At 33.2% G+C, this 22226-nt stretch overlaps 4 protein-coding genes across 4 annotated transcripts; 1 reads left to right on the top strand and 3 right to left on the bottom strand.

Moving 5' to 3' along the window:
* Positions 1 to 348: 348 nt before the first annotated feature.
* LOC128159565 (uncharacterized) lies at positions 349 to 2737 on the bottom strand. Its single transcript, XM_052822693.1, has one exon. It carries the CDS (start codon positions 2643 to 2645, stop codon positions 675 to 677), a length of 1971 nt encoding a protein of 656 aa, XP_052678653.1. The 5' UTR covers positions 2646 to 2737; the 3' UTR covers positions 349 to 674.
* Positions 2738 to 6556: 3819 nt separating this feature from the next.
* LOC128159568 (uncharacterized) lies at positions 6557 to 11897 on the bottom strand. Its single transcript, XM_052822697.1, has 2 exons — positions 10982 to 11897; positions 6557 to 10516 (listed from the first exon to the last, which is right to left on the bottom strand). The coding sequence occupies exons 1-2, from the start codon at positions 11505 to 11507 to the stop codon at positions 9423 to 9425; spliced, it is 1620 nt and encodes a 539-aa protein (XP_052678657.1). The 5' UTR covers positions 11508 to 11897; the 3' UTR covers positions 6557 to 9422.
* Positions 11898 to 14071: 2174 nt separating this feature from the next.
* LOC128159573 (uncharacterized) lies at positions 14072 to 15537 on the top strand. Its single transcript, XM_052822702.1, has 4 exons — positions 14072 to 14309; positions 14545 to 14641; positions 15089 to 15196; positions 15294 to 15537. The coding sequence occupies exons 1-4, from the start codon at positions 14298 to 14300 to the stop codon at positions 15398 to 15400; spliced, it is 324 nt and encodes a 107-aa protein (XP_052678662.1). The 5' UTR covers positions 14072 to 14297; the 3' UTR covers positions 15401 to 15537.
* Positions 15538 to 15559: 22 nt separating this feature from the next.
* On the bottom strand, positions 15560 to 20446 carry LOC128159569 (F-box only protein 25-like). The gene is made up of 8 exons (XM_052822698.1): positions 20113 to 20446; positions 19638 to 19728; positions 19282 to 19374; positions 18679 to 18772; positions 18210 to 18379; positions 17736 to 17992; positions 17313 to 17388; positions 15560 to 16919 (listed from the first exon to the last, which is right to left on the bottom strand). The coding sequence occupies exons 1-8, from the start codon at positions 20259 to 20261 to the stop codon at positions 16830 to 16832; spliced, it is 1020 nt and encodes a 339-aa protein (XP_052678658.1). The 5' UTR covers positions 20262 to 20446; the 3' UTR covers positions 15560 to 16829.
* Positions 20447 to 22226: the final 1780 nt, after the last annotated feature.

Here is a 22226-nt window from a genome sequence, read left to right as displayed (position 1 = left end):
ATCAAGTTTTATAATACATAAATCATACTTAAAACGTATTATATTTGGCGTGTACGATATTTTGCGGAAATTTGTTTTTAACAAGTTGGCGTAGATTTGAATTAGCGTATTCTTGAATGTGACTATTCTTATACATATATGCATGGCATTTAGCGATGTACTTGATTTAGCGGAAGTCGCATTCCGCAAAAAGCGCTAAATAGAATACACAGCCAAATTTAGTATGTTTACAGTAATTTGGTAACAAATAGTATTAAAAGACACTGATTATGGTGAATATATAATTCATTTTTAAAGTGTTGAAGATTTCAATGATAATATCATTTATTTACCAGACTCCATTTATTCATAATAAGATTATTTGCACAGTCATCAACCCCAAAAACATTCATTTAACAAAAATTCTCCTGACATTCAAATTGTTTGCAATTTGAGAACGATTAAGCCATCTTTCTACTTCGTATCTTTTTGCAGCAATGCAATAATGTTCTTTCAAAGAAACAGGCTCTCTCAGACACCTTTTGCACTAAGAATGATTTCGATTGATAAAAACAATGTTTTGCCATTTCATTCATTTAATAGAAAACAATAATGTTATTATAGAATAATTATGTAATATTACATACATATTAATTATGTAAGGTCACTGATGCAAGTCCAAACAATTTTCATAATTACCTGATCTCAAATATGCAAGCATGTTGGCCAAGATAAAAACATATCAATTTATGACCTCCTGGGTGGAAAACAATGTTATATGGATGTGATAAACGATGTTTCAAATCAACATTTCGACTTGGTATACCAACATTTTTTATTTGCTTTATTTGTTCATCAAAGAAACAAGCAAAAATGTTATCATCAGAGTCGAAGGATAATCCTCTCGGAGAACTCGAGGAACAAACGAATTCCGACAATTTTTTTCCCTTGGTATCGGTGACTATGACACTGTCTTCTTTGACGTATGCCACCTTTTTACCACAAAATGACGAACAAATGAAAGGGTTGTTTCCTTTTCTGGCATACGGTATATCAGATCTGATTGAAAAATCACTACAACGAAATGACGCTGATGAATCATTGGCCGTAAAGAATCCGTCTAATGTCCTTGTGATTCCCTTTACATTTCGTTCAACTGGAATTCTTTCGAGCTTAGTTAATTCTGTACCTCGAAATTTTATTTCATACTTTACAATAAACTGCCCAAATGCTACATATATTTTGTTCATGCCATATGCATAACACATGTCATACGGAATATCATCACATTTGTGTGTACATACCAATTTTTTGCGATTAGTTACAGAAGTATCATACACATCCAATGATTTCTTAGTTTCGCTGGAAATAATAGCTCTTTCGTCATCAATAAATATTCCGAAATATACATTGCCTTCTGTTTCAAATCCTGAAATCTTTTTAAAGTTTGTTTTCATTAAGTCCTTACTTGCTAGCCATTGTTGAGGACTCGGTAAACCTGTTCCAAAGAACAGTGATTTATCGATCAAAGAAATTCGTTGTGTGGCATCACAATGGTTTTTTACAACGATGACATCTTCAAACTTCATCGGCTCGGTAATATTATCAAGCTGTTTTGTTTCAAAGATGTAAGACGCGGCTAAGTCCCAAATTTTCAAGGCTTTCAAACGGTGGAAGTGGTCCTTAATTTGATAGTGCAATTTCCAATGCACAAGGAAAATCTGTCGGTCAGAACCATTTTTTAGGACAGAGGAAAGCATAGCTTTTGCTTCAGTAACTGTTGTATTAAATCGTTTCAGTTCATCCGACACGACTTCAATATTGTCTGTGTATTGAGCATGTCCTAACTCGAAACGTTTGTGCCACTGCTCATGAGCTTGGTCGATAAGCATCTTTGCTTTTTCAATTTTCTTAGCAAATGAAGAACAAATGTCTTCTTTTGAAGCATATAGAGCATCAGTTTGTTTCTTATTTTTTTCCTGTAGCTCCATAATGCAATCATGGAGGCTTGATAGCGATTCAAGTTTTTCTGTCATATCGCTTTTATCAAGGTTCATCACAATTTCATCAATTGAGTCAAAATTTGTACACCTCCTATGCTGGTTCGCAAAACACACACAACAGCACAATTTGTTGTGGTCTCGGCAAAAAATATCAACTATTTTTCCTTTGTGAATGGCACAGTTTTCATCTATTTCAATGGCTTCATTCCATTTCACTGTATTGTTCATCTCGACAATTTTATGACACTGAATACTCGGAACTCGTGCGTGGAAATCTTTACATTCATCACAAATAGGTTCTGCACAGGATTTACACCAGTGATTTGCCGAGACTGTTTCATTCTTTCGTTTACAAAACAAACAGTTCACTACTGATTCAGTCTCTGAATTTGCTGCCGTGGTCGTAACACACTTATTAAGCGGGATACTTTTCGCCAAACCTTCGCTGGGAATATCGTTTTCTGGTTCTTTAACCTGTTTTCTACACACTGGGCAGTTGATGACATTGAATTCATCATTTTCGTCTCGGGTTGTCGAACTTGATATGTACGTCTGAATGCATACCTCACAAAATGTGTGCAAACATGGCAAGTACCGTGGGCTGTTTAACCTCTCGAGACATATCGGACAACGAAATGGTTCCACACTTGTTGACTCGGCCATTTGCAGGAACACTTCAAACAGTAAAAAAAATTAACTTTCGAAATAGCTGGACCATAGGTTTTTCTGATTTAACGAGAACGTACCAGTTCCCATATTCGTCATAAGTTTAAAGGTTTGCATTTGGAATTTTACAGCGCTTTTCAATACGCGGGCATGTTAAGGCTTCCCGATTGATTTTACAGCGATATGTAGAAAGTCACTTGTCTGTACTTCATAAGATATGACGTAACTTTTACGTCACGTTCTGCATTCTTATCGATAAATATCAGGAATGTATCTTAACGTAAAAAGTGAATTATATCAAACCGGTATTAAAAGCGCATGTTTCCTTTACACAGATGCTGCTGTTAATGCTAGACGTACAGAATTTATCCATATTAAACTCCAGCATCAAATAATCGGTAGTTTTAAAGCTTTGTTTAATGTAAAAGACTATTTATAAACTTGTGGTTTTGAGACTATCTCTGCTACGTGTAAACAACTGAATAAAGAAATTTTAATGTATGTAAAAACCAGCTTAGCGTAGGTGAAAGATCAACACAATTTTAGAATATTTTCCCTGAAAATTGGTAGAGAACATAAGTATCAATGTGAATATTGATTGGGAAACCTACGGATTTACCCCAATGTTTTGTAAATCGCTTCTGACTAGTAAAAATGTGCATTATTTTGATGATTTTGTGGAATGTTTCAACAATATCTCTCATAAACGAAATATCCATTCCAACCCCAAGCAAGAACTTAGTATATGACATGACAAAGGATTTTTCTTAAAAATATTTATGATTTAATGTCATTAATAACCTGCGCCGATGCATTTTAAATACTGAGATCATTTGCAGCATTAGGATTCGCCTGCCTCGTGATTACAATATACATATGACGTCACAAAAATGCATCAAATATAATGTTTAACATCGTTGTCAATAAATGTAACATAGAGTTTAAGAAATACTCCTGGTCTGCGTATTTTCGCGATGATTCAAATAATATCGTTTCCAGTCGTATTTTAGTTACGGGACGACTTAACATTGCTGCGTAACAAGAAGACTTTACATGTACATGTGTGCAATGTCACCCAACTTGAGAATTTCTTTATCATTGTTAATCTTTAAATAGAACCATCTTCGGCCTACGTGTTAATGAATTTGAATATGCTTTTTATGGGAAGGAGGGTTATTATGACCAGGTATGTAACCACTAGCAGTAGTTGATCTAGAATTTGTCGAAAAAGGGGGGGGGACAAAAGGCCAGGGGTATCGGGCCTGCCTTGAGGTCTAGGATCAAGGTTTGAGGAGGGGGGAGGTTAAAAATACTTTTTTAAGCTATTTTGCTGTACTTGACAGATTGTAAAGTCAATGAATAACAATAAAGACTGATCTTCTGTAGTTCTACTAATCTTTACTTTTAATTTTGATCACAAAAAGGAGGCAGGGCCACCATCCCCCCATCTCAATTCCCCAGTGAATAGTTATCATAATAGTAGTAGTATTTTGATGTAATGGTGTTAGGTGTTGTTAATTAAGAAAGAAAAGAAAAAAAAATTAAAAGGTAAATATGAGAAATGTACTTCTTCAAATATTACCTATAGGCTTTTCTCTGTAGGCCTATTAATTATTCTACTCTAAATTACAACCATGATCAGATCAAGATTCTGATTTTATGCAATACTTGGCAAATCAAATGTAACCAGCAAGCTATATTGAATCTACTACTGATATTCTGTAGTTCGCTGTAAATAGTTATGGGGATGTCAGTTATCTTGTACATTCGAGGATCAAATTGTGAACATTCAAATTCTTGATCTGGCTTGTTTCTGTCCAAAACTGACCAAATTGTTTTCAAATGTACCCTATGTTGAGGCAAAGAAACAACATTAATGTGCAAGATTCAACCTTTTTCTTAAGAAATGGTAGTAAAGAGTACATCAATGAACCTCATTAATATTTTTGCATATATTTCATTCATCACTATACGTTTGCAGCTGCGCAGCTCTACATTACAGTTGTTCTAAGTTATTAAAAAAAGGCATTGAAGTATTTTTTATGCATACTTCGCATACAAAACAACATGCATACTTCATATTTATTGCTTTTTCATCTTTTGAAAAAAAAAATTGGTCAGTTTTGGGCAGTACAAACCAGTTCAAGAAATGTTTACATGTTCGTCCTCAAATGTACAAGATAGCCGAACATTCCTCATAAGTGACCGATGGTTGAGTTTATCAATAATAAGTTTGACTATATACAGATCAAACAACATATTAAACAGTTGCATATAAATATGTACAAGTATGATAGAAGAGAGATAACATAAAGCTGACTTCATAAAAAAAGATAAATTAATAACAATACTAGTATTTGGTTGCCAAATTAATTTTGATCGCCCCTCAGCTGTTACATGATGTGATCTTCATAATAAAAAATATAACAAAAAAATTGAAATGTAGCATTTATTAAAACAAGAATACTTGAAAATTAAAAATTTATAAATAGTCTCCTAGGTAAGACTTTAACGAGGGTAATTTTGACGTCATAAAAAGTGCATTTTCCCGTATTTCTTAAAACGGGGCAGAAGACACCAATAAAAACAGAATAAAAACTTCATACACACATGTGAACAAGATGATATTTTCATAAGACAACTTTTGATTTTTAGGGCATATGGGGAAAGAAACTGTATCTACTTTCTCTGGCGTGTATTCGCATTATCTTGCACAGATAAGGCTACCTTACTTCGAGTTCGCTTCAAACACGTGTGTCGTTCACAATATCAACATCATATTGTAAAAACCGGTCGCACTACATCCAACATAGTAAATAAGCAATAGTATTGCAAACATGTAACAATGTGTTCCCGTATTGAACAGTTTCTATAACAACAAAAACACTCCGTTTTCTGGTCTCTCTTTTGTCACTGTAAAATCTTCTACAGTGTATGGTTTGCGCATGTTCGATGATATACATGTAACAATACGGCACATGGATACATCCTACACATGTACAATGATCGAGGATTTTTAAAATATGTGGGCCTGAATTTCAGACTGTTTTGTTTCGCCTTTTATTGTTTATTCGTTACAAGTGCAGTGGTTGTCCGAGATATATTTGGAGAATGTGTTGATCTAAAAATCTTTCGAATCAATGTAACGTGTTTGGGTGAATGAAATGACTGAATACGGTGAAGCATAACAGTGTTGAATGGATTGTGTGTGGGGGTGGGGGGGGGGGGGGGCGTAGCGATGAAATTGAAAACTAATATGGCGATCGTCAGAGATAAAAGGAAATAAAATACGTATTTATGAATTCATGTCAGTTATAAATAGATTTCTTTGATCTCTTGTCGTTGCTTTTTAAAATTATACAATAACTTAAATTTATGATTTACGTAACAGAAACCTTTAATTATTTCAAAAATATTCCGTCCCTGCGATTTTTCCTTTTCCACGTACATCCATATCACAAACGATGTAAAACATCATTTCACATGAAACCTTAATATCAAGTTTCATTATCATTATGTTACAAAAGAGGATGGACAGCACAAACTGGATCATATAATTTACATTATCTGTTGACTTGCAAAGATTCTTTTGAATCGTCAACGATTATTCTTTTCATTAAAACCAGTCACTGGAAAATGTTCGTAAATTTCCATACTTCATTTTTTTTTTGTTATTTGTTAAATTTCTCTCTACAGTACCCAGAACAACATACAAGTCAGTATTAGAACTAGAAATCGACCCAACTTCAGGACTATGTTACAGTCGTTTTTATTCAAAAAAGAAAAAAAACATAGCTTATTCAAGATGAACATAGTTTTCAAAAACATAGCATATTCAAGATAAACATAGTTTTCAAAAACATAGCTTATTCCAGATAACAAAAAAGTTTTCAAAATGAATGAGGCAATCAAATTAGTGTGAAAACAAATGAAATAGATCAACAATATTAAGATAAAAAATCAAAGTAAAAAACCGGTTTTATTTTATTTTTCATTTTATTACAATGTATGCATATCATTTGTTTCTAATATGCATCAAAACAAACAAACATACAAACATATTTACAACAATTTAAAACAAATAATTTTTTAAACCTTATATTTGCATATAATTTAAAAATGGTTGTTTTGGACCTATAATCAAATGGTATAACTTGGATATCACACAGTTATAAATTATACATTTGATGTTGATCTTAGAACCTTATAAGAAAACTTAATAACAAATTATGTTCAAAGAACAAAAAGGGAAAACAGCATGATGTGTTAGTTACAATATGTTTAATTATATGTAAATAGTTCAATTAACGCTTTTCAAAAGGTATGTCCCTTGACCGCTATCTTTAGGGGTCACCTTATGTGAATCTCAGAGTGGGAGCTGTAACTTTGTCATTTTAAATTTTTAAAAATTGTTTCAGTTTTGTATTTTATTTGCTAAGGTTGGGATTGCTTACTCATTGAAAGAAAAACTTAAAACAGCATCAAAGTTAATCCATGCTCATTTATCTAGCCATAGACCTGAATTTTGAGCAAGGATCAAATCCAATTTTTTCGTGTGTATCATAAGTAGATAATTATAACAAGAACTCATTAGGAGTAAGTCATCAGAACCAGAAATCGAAATACTAGACTAAGTATCCATTGTTATTCAATTACGAGAACACGAAATCCAAGTATTATCAGTGATTTATATCAATATCTGATTTATCGTGCATATTTTGTACGGTGCATATTAATGAAATATACGTATCTCATGTTTTCTGTATTTAGCGTTCTAAAGCAAATTATTTTATATATCACTTGGGACATGAGCAGAGTGCCAAAGATTTAAGGATCTGCTCCTGTTCCTTTTTTCCAAAATGTTATTGTAAACGATGTGAGGGATTTAACAACGACGTATAGACAGAAAAGGTTTGACGTCGTGCATTGTGCCGCGAGGCAAAACTATTTCTACCAATTTCAATTTTTCTCCAGAAATAGATAAAGCACGGATTTGAAATTTTAGGTATTGTTCTTCACAAAAGGTCATTGAACAACACATAGCTATATAGTTGCAATAAACAGATTTCAAGTTTTGTGTGCAGTCGTATACGTACCAAAAAATCAAATAAGAGTTAGTTAATGTTGTGAAGACTAGTTCTTAACTTGTATGACTTAATTTTTTGGTTTATGTGTGACTAAATAGTAAAACCTGGAGTCAGGTATGAGATTTTTTTTTTAAAATTCAAGACTTGATGTTTCCTGATTACTGTGGAATCATTAGATTTCGTGGTGGCTCAATTTTCGTGGAATTCGTGGGTACCTCTCATCCACGAATTAACAGCCTCCACGAATTAATAAATTAGGGTAATAAAGTCATATTTCCTTTGTAGGCTTGAGAGAATACACGAAATTAGGTCCCCACGAACCTGTACAATTTAAGAAATAGTATTCAACATAGAGGTGTGATTTTTATATATACCTTGATTATCATGCGGGTAGGTAAAGGCAGCAAATGGAATATTAAGCATCTTATTTTGACTATAATATACGAAATCGTAAGATTAAATTACTGGTTTTATTCGGACCAAAAGCGTAGTATTTTCTATCAAATAGATGCCAATGCAATTAAATTTGTACACCACCACCGCTTCGATGCAATATCACGTGATGAAATAGCTTACGTTTATTCCTTAGCATGAAATGAGATAAAACAACACTACCCCGAGGTTTCCACAAAAATATACTCATATCAAATAAAGGTAAAACATTTCAGATCAATAAAAACAACTGCTATGATCATATATTCTCTTTGATTGAATGATTTTTTGTCCGTTTCTCGATAAACCTTCGTAACTTTTGTACAGTTTGCATAGAAAACGGTTTGTTGCATAAAAGCAATACATACCACAGGATTCTAGCAGTATTTCTCATTTGTTAAGCTTTGACCAACGAAACTATTAATGCGTATTATATGTGGAGTTCAAAATATACGGGGTGCTGTTTTTCTAATCGGATTTTCGTTCACAACAACAGAAGAATACGAGCATATAATGCAAAAATAACTCATTGAATCAATAAAATTGTGAGATATCGTATAGAAATCGGTGATTTAAATGCATTTCTTTACTGTAACAGTTTCTTTGTATGTACAAAATACGATAACATTATTTAAACCATTTTAGTTCTGTGATTATATAAAGTCAGAGAATAAGAATTAACAGTTTTATGAGTTTCAATATGGATGATTAAGTGATATTTAAGATGGTTTGTGACACGTGTCGATATTCCTGTGGTTAAAAATACATTATAATCAAAATACTTTCATTGGTTTAGAATTTTCAAATTCAACAATATTTGATCAAAATAACGTTTCAAATTTACAAAATTATACAAGCCCAATAGGGATTCGAACTGATAACTAACAAATCTGTAGCTAACGCTCTAGCCCATTGCTCTACGCTATTTGGCAACACATTTTGGGAAAAAAATCTATGAAATAATTCTCAATTTTGTTGTTCATTTCGATAGGAAGATTGATTTTGAGGTAGCTCATACCACTTTGATTGTTCAGTCACAAATTAATTAGAAATCAAGCGTGGTTAACAGATGTAAGTATGCAAAAAAAGTTAAAGATTGAAAGTGTAAGTCAATAATAACAAATAAAACAATTCAAGAGCTGCAGTTAAAATGCATTCAACACTCTTAAAATAAAATTAATTCTGACGTTTATAGTTGAAACACGCATGATCGGAGCGAACAGGTCCAGTTGTGCGCAAAACTAAAAAAAATGGTTTATATTTTCTCGATTTCAAAAATTCGAAAGATCGTACAACCACGGTTACAATATTTGAAAACAATACATCTGTGACCTTCTGGGTGGAATGTAATGTTACCGGGAATAAAGGACTCGTATGTTTCTTCAAAATTGATAATTCTTCTTGATTTTCCGTCACAATTTATTTGTTCTGGCTGACTATCACAAAAGCAAGTAATGACATTACCCTCCGCATCGAAAGACAATCCTACTTGCTTTCTTCCGGAACAAGAATATTCCGACAGCTTATTTCCCTTGGTGTCCATGACTATGACACCACCTTCTGTGTTGTATGCTATCTTTCTACCACAAAACGACGAACAAATGACAGGCCAGTCTCTTAATTTGCCATTTAGTAGGCTACATTTTATTGAAAAATCACTCCAACGAAATGTTGTTGATGATTTATTGGCCGTAACAAATCCATCAAATGTTTTTGCAATTCCAATGACATTACCCTTAACTGGAATTCTTTCCACTTCAACGAATGTCGTACCTTCATTTTTAATTTCATACTGGACAACACATTTTCCAAATGCTACATAAACTCTTTTCATCCCAAAAGCATAACACAAGTCATACGGTTCACTGTCACTTTTAAATGAATATACCAGTTTTGCAAAGTAGTTGGATGTATCATACACATCCAATGATATTTTACTAAAGTTGGAAATGACAACTCTATTGTCATCGATGAATAGTCCGTAATACCCCACGCATTCCTTTTCATAACAATCGGATACTTTCTTAAAGGTAGCAGACATCAACTTTATATTTGCCAGCCACGGCAAAGGGCTTGGTAAATCTTTACCTGTAATGGACTTCCCGCAGACAAGAATTTTATTCAGAGCATCACTTAGCTTTTTTGACGGGATGGCATCTTCAAATTTTATAGTTTTTGTAAATTTTTCAAGTTGATTTGATTTAAAGCTATAGGAATCGGTCAACTCCCATATCTTTAAAGTTTCCAAATGGTTGAAGTGGTCAGTAATTTGGGCGTGCAATTTCGATTGCACAACGAAAATCTGTCTGTCAGACCCGCTGTCTAGGACCGAGGAAAGCATCGATTTTGCTTCAAGGTATCACACCGGTAATTGTTTTCACTATATAACACTATAGAGGGGAAAACATTCTTAAAAATCAGTTTGTATTTTTCATGACAAAATATTCGGAGGAAATGTTATTTGTTACCTATCTCATCAGCTAACACCATAAAAAGGGCAAGCGATACTGCATTTTCTCAAAATATCTAGCTCCAAACAGGTCTACCCTCAAAACCACGTGTTTTCCATTTGTTTGTAAACAGACTGCACACTCCACAGGAAGCTGCTGCATGAGCCCTGAAAGAAGTAGTTCCTGTGAAAAAAAATCATCACCTAACAAAATACATGAAATATCCTACTCAGTGGTACAAAAAATTTTAAAACTGAGTAAAGGAAAATGTAAAAATGCAGTCAAGGAAAAAAATAATTCTGAAGTATATATGGAACTACAATTGACTAAGTTCATTTTGATTGGCCGATTACCGGTGTGATACCTTGAGTCGTAGTCGTATGAAATCGTTTCAGTTCATCAGACACAACCTCAATATTGTCTGTATGGTGTTTATGTTCAACTTCGAAACGTTTGAGCCACTGTTCATGAGCTTGGTCTAGGAACACCTTGGCTTCTTCAATCTTTTTGGCAAATAAGGAGCAGATGTCCTCCTTTTTGGTACAAAGTCCATCATATTGGCTCTTATTTTCTTTTTGTAGCTTAGTAATGCATTGAAGAAGACTTGATAACGATTCAAGTTTGTCTCTCATCTCGTCTTTACTAAGCTTTTTCACAATTTCATCGATTGAATCACAATTTGCACATCGTCTATGTTGGTTTGCAAAGCACACACTACAACACAATCTTTTGTGGTCTTGGCAAAAAAGTTCAATAACTTTTCCTTGATGAATTGTGCAGTTTTCATCTATATCAATGGCTTTGTTCCACTTTACTGTATCTTGCATATCACCAAATAATGTCGTGATCCTTAAGACTCGGTGCTCTCTTATGAAACCTTTTGCAATCATCGCAAATAGGTTCTGCACACGATTTACACCAATGTTTTGCCAAGACCGTTAACTCTTCTCGCTTACAAAACAAACAATATTTGACGGACTCGTTTTCATGATTAATTGTCATCGTCCAAGCCCACTTATTCAGCGGAAGGCTTTTTGCCCAATCTTCACTGGAAATATCCTTTTATGGTTCCTGTACCCATTGTCTACACACTGGACAATCAACAACATTAAAATCTCCTTCTTTGTCTCTGGTTTTCTTACTTGTTATGTACGTCTGAATACACGTTTCACAAATTGTGTGTAAACATGGCAAGCACCGCGGAATGTTTAATCTCTCGAGACATATTGGACAACGAAATGACTCCTCTTCAGAGTGCACACTTGACTCAGCCATTTTGAAAAAGCAGATTTAAACTTTCGTTATTATAAAAAAAAATGTAATGATGCCAATATCTGTCATTAATAATTTTGCGACGTTGTCAATATCAGCGACATGACTTGGATAGTACTAACTACAGTTATCTATTCAACCCCATACTTCAAAAAAGGAAGGGGTTTGAGAAGTCTTAAAAAGATCTATATAAAAACATCTATCAACTATTATTATCATTTAGAAATTTTAAGGCAGGGTGAACGCACCATACTCTAGTATACCATTACCATTTCTACGGCCCCTTTTTGAACAATAAAGTATAGAAAATCTATAATGTGTTTGGTAATTTTCAGATGATAGTGAAGAAACGTTACATATCTTTATTAGTGTTTTAGCTATATTGTTTTTATAGTGACCCATTAGATCGATGATTTGTAGACCTAGCAATATTAAATTTCGTTCTAATTTGTGGTCTTTTCCTGAAAATTAATAAACATGAATAGAATAGAATGAGCGAGCTCTAAAACAAAAGAAGATACATGTATATATCTAAAAGAAAATAAGCAGATCGGACAAGACTCGTTTACAAATCAAGTATTACATTTTTGGTCCCAGTTGACGTATTTTAACAAAAGTTCACTCATGCAAAGCTCAACAATATGTGTATAAAAAAAAATGACGTAAAACGCAATTTGACTTTATATTTTAAAATTTCTAATAAGTCTACCCACCACCCCACCCCCCTCCCGCCCAACTTTGAAATTGCTTCGGACGCCACTGCAGTCTGATATATTTCATTTATCCATAATTGTCAAAAGTGGGCCATAATCATAAATAGATCACAGGATATTGTTTTCATCGCTAATATTGTACGTAAATATAATGTTAATTTCTCATATTCACCTTATTTGTTGCTAAATACCTGGAAATTTATTTTAAAAAATCCCCAAAATAGACATCGATAAATTGAAGTTTTATTGAACTTATTTGATTAGTGTATATATACCATAGATATCGAGCAATATTCCTATACAGCGCAACTACATGAACTATGTAAAATCTGTCAAAAGAAATATTAGATATTATAAATGAAGCTGACTGTTGTTAAATCCATAATAGTTTTTCGAATTTCTTACTTGCATATCCAACGCCTTATCCGACAACTGCGCTACGACGCTGGTACATTGTAAAAGAAATGAAATATAAAGTTATACATGTAGTATGCACGCTTTTTAAGGGAAGGGAGGTAATTATGACTGGGTATGTAACCAACTGTTATTATATATATTAAAAGTGTGTTGATGCTAAAGATTCCAATAGAGAGAAGAAAGGGGTAGTGTTATGAAGCTTACAACACAAGAGGTATGTACTATATTATTTTGTTATACTTTCATGTTAAATACTGAAATCTGATTGGTTAAGACGCAGTTAATAATATTTACTATTACCCTCAGCGTTAGCAACGCACTTGGCAACGGGTAACATTAAAAAATGTTACATGCACGAAAATTATGCGCGTACGGTTCGCTGTAGAATTCACGTTATTCCTATATAAAAGCAGTAATATTTTCTTAAAAATTTTAAAAAAGACATTCAGTATAACAAAATAAATTGTGCCTGTTTGGGAGGATAACAGTTGAAATTGACACCCCTCGAAAACCATTGTCAACCTCCGCTTCGCGTCGGTTGACAATGGTTTTCTCGGGGTGTCAATTTCAACTGTTACCCTCCCAAACAAGCACTATTTATATAATATCAACTAGGTTCCCTTTTTATTGATATCTCACTATATACATAATCATTACTATACAATAGGTCAAGATGCAGATTTTGTGCAGTACTGTAATTCACAAAACCAAATGTCATCCACTCAGCTATTGAATTCGCCGCTGATATTTTGTAATTCGCAGTTTATATTTAAGTATACGGTAATCTATTTATATAAAGTTTGAAATCAATTTACATCAAACAAGTCGAACACTAAACGAAGTTAAGTTGCTTAAAAAGTATGATAGAAAAGACATAACATTATCATTATGTTACAAAATACAAAAAAAAAATGGACAGCACAAACTGGATTGTGTAATTTACATTACTGACTTTCAGGTGTTTTTAGGTCGTCAGCGATTCTTTTCATTAAAATCAGTCACTGGAAAATGTACATAGGCAATATTCCATACTTTTCGCTGAATTGTAACATGAGATATAGGAACCAAGTAAACTACCCTGAACTCAGAAAACATTTAATATTTTAAACAATTATATTAAATCAGCATATTAGCTAGTATATCGAGTTGGCGGGCATCTTTGGATTGATAAAAACCGGGGACATGCGTATATTGTTTATATCGAAAGTATTCACGAGTTATTGCTAGGGATTATAAGTATTTTTCTTGATTTATTTTAACTTCCTGTATTTGCGGTGAATGGCAGCTGAGGTAAGAAATCATTTTATTTTGTGTTGTGGATCGTTATAAATGTTTAATTTAAAAATTGGTGACATATCACATCCTCGACAATTATTGGTGATGCGTGTATTATATTAAAACATCAGCAATAAAATAGTTGAGTGTGCCTGCTTAAAATGTTTTCTTCATTTCGTTTCACTTTAGTCATGTATCATACAGAGGGTTTGTTAGACATGATAATATATATGATTTATATCCGACACAGGAGTTGCTGGCCTTCCTGATGGGAATGCTGTCGTCTGCTGTGGCAGGGATCCTGACTTGTTATTTCTTCCAACGCCACAACAAACGATACCATCAATGTGAGTTATCAACGACACAACATCACTGTAGTTGAAAAATAACTGCATGTATGATCACATGTACATATTGTATTGAAGTTGTCATACACAAGTGACAACTGATCGAGAGAAGAGGGTTGGGTCATACGCATCTAAATACATCTAAACCGGGCTATGTGCCAGGGACGTGGAATGGGGGAGTGGGGCTCAAAATCCAAAAAGGATAATAATTACTGACTCAATAACCATGAAAAAGTAAATCAACAAACAATAAGAAAAAAAGGATTCTTGTGATAAAATGGGGTATAGTTTGACAATGCATGTTTTAACGGGGGGGGGGGGGGGGGGGGAAGTTCCTCTCCCCCACCTTCTGACTTCTGTTCGTCATCCATTTTTTCCGTAGCTTCCCCATTTACATATGTACAAAATGACCTTTTATTGATAAACAATCTTATGTATGTTATTTAGGTGTTCACAACAGCAATGGATCGGTTGGTCCGGAAGTGTGCAAGTATTTTCTGAATGCTGTCGGATTGCTTCCCCGGCTAAGAGAACTTCCGGTCGCCCTTAATTTACGTACGTTTATTTCACTTTTTTCGGATCTATTTGATGATAGATGGACGGATGAATGGAGATTCATTTTATGTGTTATTTGTTAAATATCTCTTTACAGTTCCCAAAACAACATACAAGTCAGTGTTAGAACTAGAAATCATTGAAGAAAAAGACCCCATCTCAGGACAATGTTACAGTCGTTTTTATTCCAAAGAGAAAACATAGCTTATCCAGGATAAATAGTGTTTTCAAAAGAACTGAGGCAATCATGCAAATTAGTGTAAATCCCATGTAGAAAATCACCAATATTAAAATAAAAAATCAAAGTGGACAAAAATTTGTATTAACTTTATTTATTTTTTTTACAGTGTATGCATTTTTTAATATGCCCAAAAACAAACAGAAAAAATAACAAACAATTTAAAAACAAATAAATCAAAAGCTACCGCATCTGATTTTTTTCATAACCTTGTATATAAATATACCATGAAACATGGTTATTTTTTTATTTAATCAAATGATATCAAGCAGTTCAGTATTTTAAGTACTCGTACTTTTGGTGTTGATCCTATAAAATGTGAAAAATCTTAATAACAAATAATGTTCAAAGAACAAAAAAAGGAAAAACAGCATGATATGTAAGTTACAATATGTATAATTGATATGTAAATACTTCAATCCACCTTTTCAAATTAAAAAAAAAATATATTTCAATTTTGTATTTTGATTGCCAAGGTTGGGACTACTTAATCATTCAAAGAAAAATGTCAATCAACATTAAAAATAATCAATGCTCATATCTATCTATAGTCCTTGGTTTTGAGCATGGAACCCTGTATATATGATAAGCAAACAAAGAAACTGAAGTGAGATCATTTCTACATAAATTAGAAAATGCCATTTTGACCCTATTAACGGTCTGTACTAAATACTCTCTAAATACTTTATCAAATGCTGATGACAACCTTGAAAATGTTTTATAAACAATTACATGTAAATCATACGCATATTGAATGATTTTGTCCCCACTGTGAGACTGTTCCTTCGATACAATATACTAATTAATTCCAGACTATATTTCTTCATCTCGGACTCTTATTGAAATCCATTTACACATTTTTTTCCCTTATCATTGAAGAAAAAATATGAACGTCCTAAGTACTAACTAGTACATATATCAAATATATAAACATAAAAATATTGCTGCAGTTTTAGCAAGTCTATACTATTAAAAAGATTTAAGAAATGTGACCTTCATTTAAGGATTTCAGCTGTGGAGGGACAATATCAAATTTGGAAATTACCATGAGTTGTTTTCCTAATGTTTAGTAAAAGATGGTGTAAATCTGTATTACTTTAAAGGACCTAAAATGTCAATTACAGACCTGATAATGGTCTTTGAAGTCCATATTAAAATGCCATTCCATTTCTTATCAAACGAAACTTAAACAAATGTGTTTGCTGTACACTGCAAATTATTAACATGCATATTGCATGTACAAAACATACAATTATATTATACATATGTATGTGTGCTTAACAACAAAAAAACGTGTGTTAACAAAGATTTCTCTGTCACAGTGGATGTTCATTGGCAAAGTTGTCTCCCTGAAATGTTCTGTCATGGCCAGAGAGAGGGAGGGGGGGGGGGGGGTCACAGATTGAGCAGATTCAAGAAATCTGCAGGGGACAGGGCGGTGAATGATGGCACCACCTCATTGCTAATACAGTCATGGCCAACTCTCTGTGAAAAAAAAAATATCAAAATATATACATCTGAAATGTTACAATGATGTGATTCAGAAATACTGTTATACAGTTCACATTTCTTTTTAAGAACACAAAAGAGAGAACATATTCTTAAGAGATAAAAAGGGAAGCAATCCAAACAAATTGAGGTGTGTGCTATCAGCATTATTTACTTATACCTTTAAAGATATTTTCAAAAAAAAAATTTATTATGAACATCCAAGAGCAATTAATATACCTTTTCTTAAAACTGCTTTTATCAAAGATGGGTTTTTTTCTAGTACATTCATCTAATGTGAATTCAGTGAGCACATTTTCAAAGTAGCAACAAACAAGAATATTTGTAGCTCAAATAACACATTAAATTGGTTACTGAAAAATATCTCACCCTCCAGCACACCCCTCTGCAGTTGTTACAGACAACCAGCTCATCTCCATAACAGGTCTTCAGAACTTTGGATTTCCTGTTGACGAAGATATATAACATTGTGATGAATTCCAATTTTAATATATATTCATAAAACTCTTTAAAATACAAGCTATATATAATACACCCACATTAGGAGCACCCCTCTTTACAAAAAAAAGACAGCTCATGAATACTGTGTATGTACCAGTATGTACATTGTGTGTCTCTCTACATTAAGTTTTGCAAAACAGGGTTACAATTTTTGGTGTTTATTATTAAGAAGCTCCACAGATATCTTCAAATGTAGTAATTCTTATCAATAAGATGGACCTCTTTAAAGTAATAATTTATTGCATAAGATGTGAATTGCCAAGCTAACTAAAACCAAGTTAGTTCACTCACTTGAGACAAAATTTGAAGACCTCAACCCAGTTGACACTATAGAGCTCCATATTGCCTACATAGTCACAGATCTCTTTGTCATTGAAGTGGTAGAAACACATGGACTCCCAGACTTCTGTATCCATGGCAATGACCTCTAGGGTGGAACAGGTCAAGGCCACATTGATGATGTCCCGAGGTTTTTCCAGTTTCTTAAGTATGTTGATCAGACATTCTTTGGGCAAGTCCATCAGAGAGAGTGTTCCATCTTCTTCTTTCTGTTGAAAAAAAAATTAAATTCTCCTGTGATCATATACTGAATGTATGGAAAATTAATAAATGAAATCCTCTTTTGGTATATTATTGTGAAAATATGGCTTAAGAAAGTATATACATTTGCAATTTTTTGTAAATATTCAGCGTTTGAAACATAAGAATTGATTACATTATCAACCTTTCTGATTCTAAGAATTTTTGTATTGATGGTGTTGTTACCTGTGTATACTGAAAGTTTGACACGCGGACGAGACAGTTGCTGACCATGTCTTGGTTCTTTCGCCTCATGGCCTTGCTTCCAATCATCTCCTGTTCCTTGTCTCTCAGGCAATCATGCACATCTTTCAGAGTCTGCTTCAGTGAGGGAACAAAGAGTTCTAACGATATAGCTGTAAGGTCAAATAAACTTTCTCAATTCTCGCTAAAGATAACCATCATTCTATTCAAGACTGAAGCATTGTAATGTTGCTGAATTTTTTGGCAGAGGTAAAAGAGAGAAAAATTTAGTACTATATCATAAATATAAAATTGTATGAAGAATACAAAAAATAAAAATAAAAAATAAAAAAGCTTTCCTCATACTCTGATGAAATTTGTTGAGAGATTATGTATAAAAACAAGAAAAACAATTTTCTGGAAGGCTTTCAATTTCTGTTTTATACTTATATGAGTACTTGCTGGTACACACCAGTAGATGTCATCTGCTCCAGCATGTTGCAGACATGCTTCTGTACCGTTCCACTGATTCTGTGGCATTTATGTTTGATCAGTAATCTGTAAAACTGTCAATCAACCCATTGGCAATCAGAATTATAGGAGAACATGTATTATACCGATGCAAAAAAAAACCCCACAGAACATCGCAAGAAAATAACAAATCATATTTACTGGAATTCTATGGCAAACATTAATATTTCTAATAATATCAGAATGCGTTAATGTGAAAGGTTGTCCATATTAAATTCTGGGTGATAATATCACAACAACGCCTGCAATGTTGACCTTATTATGATACCGTAAACCAATTTTTATTCGCGGCAACTTTATTTCGCGATTAACTGCCAATAAACTAGTTCCCGGCGACTAATGTTCGCGACCAAGCCTTATCCAGACCTGTATTGTTATAAAAATTATAGACAAAGGATTGGTTCGCGGCGAGAAATATTCGCAACGACAAGGATCTCGATAACCTTTTGAAAATTTCTCGCACCCGAATAAAAGTTGGTTTACAGTAATTTGTTCATCTTTTATACAAATAAAAGGGTTTTACATATTATATTTATCATCATACCTCCAAACAGTACATAAATTGTCTGTACTGGTTAGCATACTCCTCAAACTGCAACTTCTCGAGTGCACTGCTCACACTTTCATTGGTTTTTCTCTTTAAGAAAAATTAAACAGTAAGTTTACAATATAGATGTACTATAATCCTTGTATTTCTGAGAACAGCTAACATATATATGTATTACATTGGTTTTTAGTAAATCTTGTTCTAATACAAACACAGATATAGTGAGATCATGGATATAACAAAAATTCTTAATTTTTTTTTTTTTTTTGGTCCCTCACATTTTTTCTTAATCATGATTCCGTCTTGATTTTTTCTGCGATAATAAAGTTAAAACTCTGATTATACAATTTAACCTGTTGTCCTGTGCCTTGTATATTTCGAAGAAATGGCAATGGTAAAAGTTGCATTTTATTCATGTCCAAGACAATCTGAATAGAAACCATTCTACAAAAAAAAAAAAATATCATGTATCAATAGCGATAACAGTCATTAAAAATCAAATTAATGTCATTAAAAAAATAATGCAATAAATCTATAAATTATAAATAGAAAAGATGTTTTCATTTTAGCTTATATATCTTTTACACAGGATGAAAAATTCACCGATTTGTTGGAATTTAAAAGTTTACATTATTGATTTAAAATCGACTGTGAACAGTCGATTCAATTTGATTATTGATAGTGAAATTGGTCCAACTTTACAGACTAGTATTAATTAAGTATACATGTATATACTAATTACTATTATACTTAGTTCTATTATTACTACTAATAGCTATATGTAAATATAACCGTTGTATAATGAGGGGAAATAAATTGTGAACTCACCTTTCATTGTAATTTTCTGTAGTCCCAATGGCGCTTCCCCTCTCACGGGCGCTATCCAGTACTCCACCCCCTGCATCATATCCCCCGGACGCGATCACCCAGTGTCCGTTCTGTTTTACATAGACGTTTCCCCGCGAACTTGCCTCCATTGCAATGCCGAAGTTTTTCAAGAATGGCAAGTTGTCCAAGTTTCATCTATGTTTCCTCGCTATAGCGATATGCTTTGGATTACCATATATGGATATCTTTTCCTTGTGGTAGTTGTGGCCTTGATTTTCTTTTTTACATTTAAATATAATCATTGTTATTTTTAGCTTCCTGTGTTTATACAAAAAGAATATTGATAACACCGATCCCGATACAAAATAATATTACTTTCTTCTACATGTTCTATAAACGATAAAATTACTATATTATACATATATATAAAACATAATCAATTATGTTTAAAAGACGTCAACTTATCAATTTTATTTAAAAAAATAAAAGTTTGCCCAAATGACCCCTTTTAGTGTGACATGTTCAATCGAAAGCTATGGAGCGCCGTTTAGGCATTCATTATCATTTGGGGATATCAATTGATCAATCGTATCGTCGCATAAAATGGGTGATATACTACCTATTCAAAATTTGAATGAGTATGTTAAATTGAAATACCTAGGCGGCATCAATCACTGGAATCGGTAATATCACTCGTATCAAAGCGCTTTTAAAAACCAACCGGTATGCTCTACATCACATTGTATTCGATCGTTTCATTTTTACAATATTTCAAATAGATAGAAAGAAAATTGATGTTAGAATGTCCCCTTCAGTATCATCGTCATATCTCTACCTCTCTCTTTCTTTCTCTCTCTCCCAAAACTTGCGTATATACTTTGCTATGTGATGTCGCTGATAAGTTTTAAGGCATCTCTCTCTCTCTCTCTCTCTCTCTCTCTCTCTCTCTCTCTCTCTCTCTCTCTCTCTCTCTCTCTCTCTCTCTAAACGTCTGAATATCATTTAATGAAACAAATTAGAAACATTAAAAGGTATAGGAATGTACATCACTTATTTACACAATTATATAATTTTTGCAAATTTCGGATAATCGGCTTAAAAATTTACAGCGGCAATCTGAAACATACAGGTAATCTCAGTGAGATTCGTCGAGACTGAAAATTTTTTGACAGACGTCTCTTCCGAATCTCAGACCAGTGCCACACAAAGTGATTCGGGAAAATTTGCCCCAACTTCGGCCGGTTGTTATGTTAGAAATACGCTGAATTAAATCATCTGCTCGCTTCAACTTTTTACTTTGAACATCCCTTTAACTCCCTATCAACATAAAATGTTAGGTTCCTACCGTTAAAAGATTTATATCCCACAAAATATGAACTTGTTTATTTTTCAATTCATTTCCACACTGAGTGACACTCATTCACATCTCCAATGCTGAAGAGCTCCAGTCAAGGTCACAAATAGCCCGTTTCAGAATATGTCGTATTCGTAGTTTTACATAGAAAACTATAATAGGGCAAACAATAACTTTATAAATGCATTTTTTTTTTATAGATGTCAAGTTACTTGCCAAAAAAATAAAATATGGAATTTATGATAACCGAAAAGGAAATATCCGGTATTTAAAACTAAACCTTTTAATTTTATATATATAATGTAATATTTATAAAATGATAAGGTTGAAATCTTTGAGTACGACATATTCTGAAACAGGCTATTTGTGACCTTGACTGGAACTCTTCAGCATTGGAGATGTGAATGAGTGTGGAAATGAATTGAAAAATAAACAAGTTCATATTTTGTGGGATATAAATCTTTTAACGGTAGGGACCTAACATTTTATGTTGATAGGGAGTTAAAGGGATGTTCAAAGTAAAAAGTTGAAGCGAGCAGATGATTTAATTCAGCGTATTTCTAACATAACAACCGGCCGAAGTTGGGGCAGATTTTCCCGAATCACTTTGTGTGGCACTGGTCTGAGATTCGGAAGAGACGTCTGTCAAAAATTTTTCAGTCTCGACGAATCTTTTTATTTAAGCCAATTAAGGCTTTAATTCCACAAAATAACTTGTCTCGCAAAGTCTTTAAGCCAGAAATGATTTAATAAAGGTAAT

Source organism: Crassostrea angulata, chromosome 8 (assembly GCF_025612915.1).
Source record: "Crassostrea angulata isolate pt1a10 chromosome 8, ASM2561291v2, whole genome shotgun sequence".
Lineage (NCBI taxonomy): Eukaryota > Metazoa > Mollusca > Bivalvia > Ostreida > Ostreidae > Magallana > Magallana angulata.
This window is presented reverse-complemented; position numbering and strand designations above follow the sequence as displayed.